Here is a 10,654-nt window from a genome sequence, read left to right on the forward strand (position 1 = left end):
CCCCCCATATGAAAGTTAATATATTAATATATTGATTAAAACATCTTGTGTGTAGATAAATTATATCACCCCTGAATGCTGTTTCAGGATAGCAAAGGAACATTAGAAAATATTGGCTGAGAGAGGTCCCAGGGCTGGATCCCAAAGTCTTATGTGGATCTTGATACAGGGTTTGGATTTTATGCTAAGAAAAATGAGGAGCCACGGCAAGATTTTAAGAAGAGTGATGGGTTCTTTCAGGCAAGAGTGATGATTACGCCTCCTCTTTTTCTCTTTGATCTTCCATCCCTCTCCTTCCAGCACCTGGCACAATGCCGGGTGCCCAGCAGGCACTCTGTAAATTAAAGTGCTACCAGCCAGAGCAACCTCGGCCCATGAGCTAAGCAGGTCTGTACGCCTCCCATACAAATGAGATCGCCGAGGCCGAGAGGGGTTAAGTTGCTTGCCTGGACCAGGTAACATCCAGTAAGTGATATCTGATAAAGAGGGGTGTATGTGTGTGTTCGGGTTGGGGGTACCTGTCTCCTTTTCCTGCCCCTGCGAGCAGTTCTTTGTGGTTTCCCTGGTTGCCGAGCTGCCCACTCACCCTGCCCAGGCCCACCGCTGCCCGCAGGCCTTCCTGCCTCGATCCTGTTACCTGACCGATGTTGCAGGCATCCCTGTGTCCCAGGAGTCAGCTTCTCCACCTTTAGACCCCAGGCCAGGATCTAAGAACATCTCTGAGAATATTCCCCAACACCTGCAACAGATGTGCCCACAAATTACCTGGTCCCAGGGGTGGGGTGCAGGCGAGGAAAGGGCAGCGCTTTCCTAAAAGCATTACGCACTTAATTTGCAAAGTTACATCACACATTTGTGCACAGGTCAACTTTCTGGGAGCTCATTTCAAAACCAGAGACAGGTCAGGGATCCCAAGTGTGTCCTTCACAGGGAAGGCTGAGCGGGGCTGTAGACACCCATGAGTATCAGATACTTTCACACATGCAAGGGCAGATGGAGAGAGATGGATATTTGAGGAGTTTGTTTCATCTCTGCCAGTGCCCCGTGGCCTCCTCCACAGACGTCATCTCACTTCTTCCCAAGAAAAACCCCTGCCAAGTGCACATGAGCGGGTCCTCATCTCACAGGTGTGGAAATTGAGGCTGGACGAGGTATCACAGACCATGGGACATGGGCAGAGCCTGAACTTGAACCCAGGTTTCCAGCCTCCTAATCCCACATTTTCCCCACCACCCAATGCAGTAAGAGATGTGAACGGGGGTGATGTGTATAGAGTGTAGATGCACATACACATATAGCTACACTTAAAAAATTTTTATTGAAGTATAGTTGATTTACAATATTGTGTTAGTTTCAGGTGTACAGTAAAGTGATCTGGTATTCAGATTCTTTTCCGTTATAGGTTATCGCAAGATATTGAATATAATTTCCTGTGCTATATAGTAAATGACCTTGTTTACAAGACAGAAACAGACTCACAGACGTAGAAAACAAACTTATGGTTATCACAGGGGAAAGGGGGGGAGCGATAAATTAGGAGTATGGGATTAACATATACACATTACCATATAAAAAATAGATAAGTGAAAAGGATTTACTTAGCTACATTAAAAAAAAAATGTAATAGGCCTGGGTACTTTATTTATAAGAGTCACAGAGAAAGCTATGGAACCTATGTGAGATTACAGTCAGGAGTGGATAAAGAACTGTTCACAGAACCAGTGAAAATAGCAAATTGTAAAAATATATAAGATTGAGTTCACTCTGCAATCCCGAATCCAGCTCATTCAATTGACAAATTAATTGTCTTGAATTACTATAGGTAATTTTAAGGTTTTTAAAAATTAACTCGAGGGTAGTTTCATACTCAGAAGAGACCATTTAGAAGTCTATTTGGTTTCTGAAATTAATATTAGATATATTACATTTGCAAAGTTAGAGCCCTAATTCTTCCTTATGCTTTTAAATTCTGCTTATAAAATGTATTATTCTATTTATTCTCCTGGTAATTGTTTTTATTGTGGTAAAATATATATAACATACAATTTATTGTTTAAATAATTTTTAACTGTATAATCTAGTGGCATTAAGTCCATTCACACTGTTGTACGTATCTATACTTTTTTACGAAACATAAGAAATCTCTTCTGAAAATTCTAGCAAAGAACAAATGCATCAAAGGTTTCTGGGAGAAAAATCAGCCACTCATGCTCCCGCGTCCACTTCCCAGGGTCCAGAGAACACTTGTAAGCACGTCTGCATGTCTAGTAAGATGTGTGTTTCTGCCAGATTTTCTCAGTCTCTGAGGCTTCATTGCTTGTTACCACCTAGAGAGCATCTCAAACCCAAGCTGCCTCTTCCTCCCTCTATATTTCAAAGCAGTGTTTCCCCAACCAGATTTACATTTTCAAAAACCCTTCAGATAATCACAAACCCAAGAAACTTCCAGTCCTCTGAGGTTTAATTAGGAGAAACTCTCTTTCTGGTACTTCCGAGAGCCTGGCTCTAAATTTCTCAGCGGAAAGGGGAGGTTCACGGCGGGTGCGCGGGAGCCAGCAGAACCTCCCTTCGGTCCCCCCCTCTCTCCTGCAGTGGAGAGAAAGCCATGTTGCAGGTCATTGAAATCACATTGTGAGTGTGCCCTGTATCATTAGGACCCAGAGAATGGGGACGATTGGAACACAGGATAACACATTAGCAATAGATAATAGAGTCTAAATAAACATAATCAGCTTTCCTCTATGTCTCCAGACCAAAGCTTATCTATAAATGCCCTAATGATGCCCCGCCAGCCAATTACTCATTTCTTGGAAGAGCCCCTTATTAATGGCGTTGCAGTGGCGGAAAAACATTAATTATTGGACACAGTGGGATCTTTTACGTTCTGTCTGGTCTGGACAGCACCAATTAATGCAACAATTATTATCAACGACTGAGGCAGCGTCCTGAGCTCAGCCAACCCGGGCTGACTCGATGGGGTGGGAGAACGCGTGCTGCAGGACCGTCACCCACACGCTTTTTACGGAGCCTGCTTCGTCCTCACTGTGGAAACTGCTGGAACAAAGCAGAGGGTGGCCAGAGTGTGTTGGTTTTTCCTTTTACACCTCAGGATAGCGCTCCTGGAGCACTAAGTAAGGGAGAGGGAGAGGAGCCAGGCACTGGTCTGTTGTGTTGAGTTGCTAAGTGAAGCCGGTAGAAGATTGGAGAAGACGGGCCGCCTTCAGAGAGCGGAGCACCTGGCTTGGCCCCGCCCACTCCTCCAGTCCCTCCCCCCTCACTCATTACACTGCATCCCATGGCTTCTCTCTCGGCTTCTCCAATTCAGCTGTGCTCCATCCTGCCCCAGAACATTTGCACAAACTTGTAAGATCTTCTGCCCTTTGCAAGGCTACCTCCTTTCTGGATGCAGTATGAAGGTTCCCTCTGTAGTGAGGTCCTTCTGGAGCCTGAGCCCATAATATACCTTTCCCTTAATATGAGTCACTTCTTGTTCCCATTCTTTGCTCAGCATCTATCCCAAGTTATATTTTGAAAATGTATCTTATCATTTTATTTGTGTCTGTTTACTCCACAAGAATGCCACCTCCATGAGAGCAGAGACTTTGTCAGTTTTCTCCAGCATCTCTCTGAGTGTCTTGCACTTAGTAGGTGCTCAATAAATATTTGGTGAGTGAATGAATAAATCCATGAATTGTGTAGCAGCAGTTTATACTTAAGGGGCTCCATACTAGGTGCCACAAAGACTAAACCAGCTATTCTCTTGCAGAAATTCCATAGAGAAACCCAAACTCTTCTATTAATAGCAATAATGTCTCTTGCAAACTCTATGCTGACTCTACCTCTGCGTTTTAAAAGTGGTGAGCGTGCTTGAAGGGCCTTTGATGGGCCGTCCTGTAAAATACTGGCCTCTGTTATTACTCACATCATGGTACTTTATTGGAGATGGCTAAAAATGATTCTGTTCTGCCCAAGGTATAAAAGAGTTGCAGGAATGCTTTTATTTTTCTTTTCTCAGTGACGAGAAGAGAATCTCTTCTGGGAGGCATTAATTACAGAGCACTTTGGAAATTTGGTTCAGTGAAGGCTGGGAGAACTCCCCAGAGCCTTAGTCAGGCCTCTGAGAAGAGGGTATGCCCTTGTGGCCCTCCTGGAGAAAGAGCTCCAGGCTACTTCCATTACAAGTTACCCTTTGGAGTGTTAAAGCAGCTCATATGTGTTATTCAAAGTCAGAGCCAAGTTCAAGCAGCTTATTCAAACTTGCTGACTCTCAGCAACCCCCGGGGCCACTAACCTGGGTCCAGCCTTGTGCACCCTTGACTTAGATGGTCTTCTCCTGAGGTTGTCTCACCAACGTGGGACCATGGAAGCTTAAAGGCAGCCATGGGGAGTCCTTAGCCTGCGGCTGCTGTACAGATGTGGCCATGGCAGGCATTACCATCCCAGCTCTCCTAAATAACCTCTCCAGGGAAACATTTAGAAGTGACAGGGACACTCAGGGCATCTGTCAGGGCTGTTTTTGCTTTCATTTCCTGGAGAGTGGCAATGACCTCAACTCGCAATGATCTCACCCCCTCCGCACGCCTCCAACACATTTGGTCTTGACCCTGCACTTGGGCTCAAGTGTGGACTGCCCAGCGTCTAGGCTGTTTAGGGACAGACAGATTGTAAGCTGCTGGGTGGCGGGGTCTGCAGTGTCCCCACCCTGCTCAGTGCCAGCTTGGCGGTGTTGAGCAGAAGTCTGCTTCAGTGCCACGTTGCATCGACATCGTCAGTCTCTTCTTCCCTCCCCGCCTCCACGAGTAGCCTGTGTCTCCTGGAGAGCAGGAACCACAACCTATTCATCCTTCTATCCCCGGTGTCCCCAAAGGACTTTCAAATTCAAAATGAGTGAATGCCTGGGCCCTCCAATGAAGCTGTCCAAGAGGCGTGTCAAAGGTGGCGGTCCCTGCTGCAGAAGGTCCTTCCTTTTCCTTCTCCCTGAGAAGGAGCATTTTGGGTTACTGTGGACTTCTGGATGTCCAGGATGAAAATTAAAATGAAGCATTAGAGTGACGTGATTCCAAACAAGGAAGTTAGCTGATCTGGGTTCAAATCCTGGTCTTGCCACCTACCGTCAGGAGGCATTGGACATGCTACTGAATTTTCTGGCATCTTGGTCTCCTTGTGTCTAAGGTAGAAATGGTCACAGTCTCATCATGCGGGTGGGGTGTTCCGTGGGGCGATGTTAGTAGTGTTTAGCGTGATGTCTGGGACAAAATAAACCTCTAATAAATGTTAGCTGCTGTGATCACTACACTATAAATGAAGAGCTTCAGCACACGGGACTGAGGTCAGTTGACAGATTTGTACTGGGTGCCCACTGGGAGCTAAGCGTTGTCCTCGGCCCTGAGGGTGTGATGGTGACAAAGTTTGAATCTGTCCCAGAGAATCTGTTGCACATTAACCAAGCACGGCTTCCTGTCGACCAGAATCTCACTTATTCTGGAGACCCTGTCCTGCAGAAGGACACCTTACGTGGACACAGACTGTTTGATGAAGGAAAGGAAGGCCAGTGACCGTGGAGCGTGGGCTGCTTCCAAAGGCACCAGTGGCTGTGTTGGGGTGTATTTCACACGCTGCTGTAGTCCCCAGACTGTGCTGGATAATCATGAACCATCTTTAAATCAACCGGTGCCTGTAGCCAAGTAGAAATGCCCATGTCAGAGGATCTAGATCATAAATTATGGGCTGCAGTTCAGATGGTCTGCTGTTAGGACTTTAAATCAGGACTCGTGTTTGAAACTACTGTTTGTTTTCTCTGTTTGTGGCATCTTGATGTGTTTGACATTTCTTAATCAACTGATAGTGAAAAAGATCTGGTTACTAACAGCTGCTCAGGAGGACGACTGTCTCTTTCTCCCAGATCCCTTGGAACCACCCAAGTGAATGCTGTGTGTACCATACAGCAGCTATCTTGGTTGACCACTCAAATATACTTTCTAAATTTGGAGGAAATCAGTCAGGCATTTCATGTGATGTGGAAACAGAGAGGCAGAAAGGTATTTCATTTATGCAGATTTGATGTATAGGGTCTCCGGTTAGTGCCACTTGATTTCCTTTGATTTTAATTCCTCCTTCCTCCTTTTATTCACTCCCCACCCCTACTGCTTCCATGCCCGACTCTTTCTCAAACACGCAATAATTCTTGATTTTCCAGAATGTTGAAGAATATGGTAGTCACTGAAAAAGTGTAAAATTCCTTACCCCAAATTGCAGTGTCTCTTCCAATGATCTCCATTACTATTCAAGACAAATGACTTTACTTTTGAATTGAGAGTATTGTTTATTTCCAAAACAACAGCATAAGTTCCGTATCAATATTCAACCCTCTACTGTGCAGTCAGCAACTCCGGGCCGTTAGTGGAAAGACAGATGGAAAGCATTGTTCTTCTGGTCTGTGGGGTTTACTAACCCACAACAGTTAAGGAGTAAAACTCCTTCGCAGTTCGCTCGCTGCTCTCCACTTCTTCCCCCATCTGACCATATTCCCATCATGCTTGCTTCCTCGTGACATTTTGTGGCAAGTTCAATAGCTTCCTCAGTGCAGTACCCATCTGTGAACCTTGTATAATTGGGGTCCCTCACATAATATGTGTACTTTACATAATTGCTCTAACCGTGTACCTTATTTAATTGGAAACCAGGAACCCCTGAGCTATCTAAAGACATCATATGACTTTTATTAACTTCTGCCTATTTGCTTAGTTGCCCATTTCTATACTTGTTCTAAACTTTGATGAGGAAAGGAAATGCTGATTAGGTAGATACCAACAGAGTTTATTCACACAGTAAATGAAATATTGAATGAAAAGAAATGAAATCGGTAATAAATGAAACTCACAAAAATGTAAAGCCATGGTACTGAAGACTGTCTCTCTTGAGTACAAACAACACCTTCCTTTACTATGAAGATGGCAAAATCTCCTGGGCTCCGAATTGCCTCTGGGTAGGTTGCAGGTGGTGCCAGCAGGCAGAGGGTACAAGGAAGTCCTGGTGTAGTGAGTGGCTAAGAAAACAGGTCCTGAGACAGACCGGCTAGCCTTGAGATCTGGGGTAAGTTATTTGCGTTTGTGGGACCTCTGTTTTTTCATCTATAAAAAGAGCCATAATTAGCCCCCATCTCACAGGGCAGTGCTGGGCTTAAATGAGATAATTCATGTGATACACTTAGCACAGTGCCCAGCTCATAGAGAGTACTCAATAAAGGAAGGATAAATGTTTTTCTAATCATTAGAACCAGTTAAAGATGGCATGCACTTCCTTGGGGATGGGCTAGTGAGTCCCCTGCCACTGGAAGTATTTAAGAGGAGGCAACTGGCTTCTCAGAGTGTCTCGTGCAAAACAATTACCTGGAGAGATCGTTAACAGTTGACTTCTGATTTACATAGGTTCTGGATGGGGCCTGAGGTTCCGTATTTCTGGTGAGCTCCAGGTGATACTGATGCTGCCCTATGACCACACTTGGGTAGCAGGGAGCTAGTTGGTTCCTTGGGGGCAGGGGGATGCTGGAGAAGGTATGTGACAACCCAGATGGAGCAATGTGCTCCATGTTGTCCTATGTGGTGGCCACTGGACACGTGTGGCTATTGAGCATTTGCAATGTGGCTGAGCCCAAATGCAGATTAACTATGAGTGTAAAACACACAAAAACTTAGTATACAAAAAGAGGATGTGGGCTTCCCTGGTGGCGCAGTGGTTAAGAATCTGCCTGCCAATGCAAGGGACACGGGTTCAATCCCTGGTACGGGAAGATCCCACATGCCGCGGAGCAACTAAGCCCGTGTGCCACAACTACTGAGCCTGCGCTCTAGAGCCCGCGAGACACAACTACTGAGCCTACGTGCCACAACTACTGAAGCCTGTGTGCCTAGAGCCTGTGCTCCGCAACAAGAGAAGCCACTGCAGTGAGAAGCCCGTGCACTGCAACGAAGACCCAACACAGCCAAAAATAAACAAATATATAAATAAATTTATATAAAAAAAGGATGTAAAATATCTCTAATTTTTATATTGATTGCAGGCTGTGGTGATAATATTTTTGATAGGTTAAATCTTGTAGTAAAATTAATTTTACCTGGTTTTTTTTACGAATTTAGTTAATTTTTTACTATGGCTATTAGGAAATGTAAAATGACATGTATGGCCCACATTCCATTTCTTTTGGGCAGCGCTGAGCTGGACTATCCCCAGGTTCCCTTTGGACCACACGCACCCAGGAGCCTATGGTTTTTCACGTGGGCTCTAAGCTGACGTCCTTACGTGTCCAGCTGAGTGTCCCCCAGGGAATGTATGGTCTGTTTCCCCCCACTGCTGACGGCAGTGAGCAGGGCAGAGACAGAGCCCAGGGTCTCCAGCCTCCTGGCTGCCTGGGGCCGGGGCGGAGGGTGGGAGCCAGCCTGTGTGTCTCTCCCCTCAATCTCCCTCAGAGCTAACAGGCGACAAAATGCTGTGTCACTACAGGGATAACCAATTTCTACCTTGAAAATGCGACTTCTTGAAACTGCCTTTCTGGGGGAAAGTAAACTTCATCTTTCCTCCAGAGCTCCTCACTGAATTTACGCCTTGCCAGCCAAAATAACAAAGGCTGCCTGGGGGAGGTGTTTCCTTTGGGAGCTGGGTGTTCAGGAGCCCGGGGGTAGAGGCTCTGGCAGTGCCCATGGACGCAGCGCTGCCTCCTGGAAGGTCGCCTGCTGGATGTGGCTCGACGTCCCCTGAAGGTCTGGGGAACTGAGTCCTGTCACCCTGCAAATGACGTGGCAATTAGAGGTGGGGCAGCTGCTAGCCCAAGCCCCATAATTGCAGATTTGTAACATCATCTCTAATCTCTGCTACCCATGTCTAGCCCCCAACTTTTTTTTTGCTGTGCATGGTTTTTGCATGCATAGAAGTGAAACTGGAATCTGAAAACCACCTGCTATGTCATCTCCACCATTTCCATCTTTCCTGGTCCATAGTGACCGCTGGATACGAGGTTCTGATTTTTGCACGAGGAATGGGCTGTAACCCCCCTCCTATGACTTTGCACGGCCATCTCACTGGACGAGACCCAGCTCAGTGAGCAGTTAGAAGCTTGAATCCAGTCCCTACTTCTTTCTAGCTGGGGACCTCAGATAAATGGTACAGGCACTCTGTGCCTTGGTTTCCTTTCTGTAAAATAGTGACGGCGATAATACCCACCTCTCCCCTCGGCAGAGATCTTGTGAGAATTACTGAGATGATATGGTAAGGGGCAGAGAAGAGTTCCCCTCGCCTGGAAGGCTGAACATGTGATGGCGGTTATTCTTGGCTAATAAGGGCTCCCTGAACGGCAGCCCATTTTTTTCAGCTGGCAAATTACCTACAAGAGCCCCCAAATTGCACACCTCGTTGAGTAAGTCAGGTCCTGTGTGGCGATGATGTAACTTAACGTACCTATTTTTGGTGGACTTGGCAATTCAGGGAGTGACCGATTTCCCTGCACTTCATCGAAGCCATTGCAATGGATTTCATCAACCAGCAGGTTTTGAAATGAGCAAGGTTTGAAAGCATTTTCCTGCGACCCTGGACTGCTTTCACCCTGTGCAGCTCAAGTCAGGGCTGGGAGGGGGACGGGACGCTTCCACGATGACATCTATGTTCAAAATGATGGCAACGGAGATGGGAGGAGGAGACGAGCACACATGCCCAACTTGACTCTCCAGGGGCATTTGCTGCGTCACCAGAAGAGGCGAGAGGATTTTTATTTGTTTGGTTTTTGGCCTGGAAAAGGGAGGCTTGAGTTTCCAGGTGTGTGTAGGACCTTTTGCAGATTGAATGACAGCGTCCTGGGGGAACACATATTGTGAAGCTCCGGCTGTAGGGAGACCTGCAGCTCCTGACAGAGGGTGGCATGGTTCCTAAGCATCTTGTTGGGCACCTTTGTCTGTGAGAATTTCTTAAGAAGTCTGAACTTGCACCCTGGGAAGAATCCTCGTGGATTTCTGTACCACCAATCCAGTCAGAGCAGAGGACTCTATCTGAAGGAAACTCCAGCAGGTACAGAGAATCTAGGGTTTTAAACTCTCTTTGGAATGAGGCTGCGTATGAATAAAAATGTATAGATACACAACTAACTCGTTCACTAACTGACTCAGTGTAAATTGAGTTACCAGTGCTGGTGGCTGATAAATCAATCGAGTCAAATCAAATGAGGTCGCTGCTAAGAGCAGAGGTTTGGGCTAGATGGTCCTGTATTAAAATCTTGCTCCACTGCTGTTAGCTGTGTGGTCTTGATCAAGTTACTCAACCTCTCTGAGCCCCAGTGTGCGTGTCTGTGTGATGGAAGACGAAGCCAAACTTGCAGGGTTGTCAGAGCAACTAGACAGGAGGCAGCCTGAGGTCTCTTGAACCTCCTGGTGCAGGTCCAGGCTCTGCTGGTCCCACGTGGCCCTCAGCTCACTGGCTGCTTCTCATCTTCCAGGTTTAGCTTAAAAGTCACCTCCTCAGAGAGGCCTTCCCTGATCACCCACGGAAAGCACCCTGTCTGCTCCCACTCCCTCTTACTTTCCATTGCTTTTTCTGGTTTGTTTCCTTCCCAGCTTGAGACAGAGTCTGCAATTTTCTTGTTTGTTTGTGTTTGCTTGCTGTTCTTTTTTAT

The 10,654-nt window shown here is 46.3% G+C and overlaps 1 protein-coding gene across 12 annotated transcripts in view; it reads left to right on the forward strand.

Annotated features, from left to right (window-relative positions):
* The window catches only part of LOC309636274 (uncharacterized protein), a 114,732-nt gene that overhangs the window by 23,933 nt on the left and 80,145 nt on the right, over positions 1-10,654 (forward strand). The window contains exon 5 of one of the 12 annotated variants that reach the window (XM_082408666.1): positions 301-10,646. The exons of the other annotated variants lie outside the window; for them this stretch is intronic. Coding sequence (XP_082264792.1) covers positions 301-383 — 83 coding nt within the window. The 3' untranslated portion in view covers positions 384-10,646. Of the gene's footprint in view, positions 1-300; positions 10,647-10,654 lie in introns of those variants that run through there. 12 annotated transcript variants of the gene reach the window in all.

This window comes from Balaenoptera borealis, assembly GCF_965194805.1.
Source record: "Balaenoptera borealis genome assembly, chromosome: 10".
Classification (NCBI taxonomy): domain Eukaryota; kingdom Metazoa; phylum Chordata; class Mammalia; order Artiodactyla; family Balaenopteridae; genus Balaenoptera; species Balaenoptera borealis.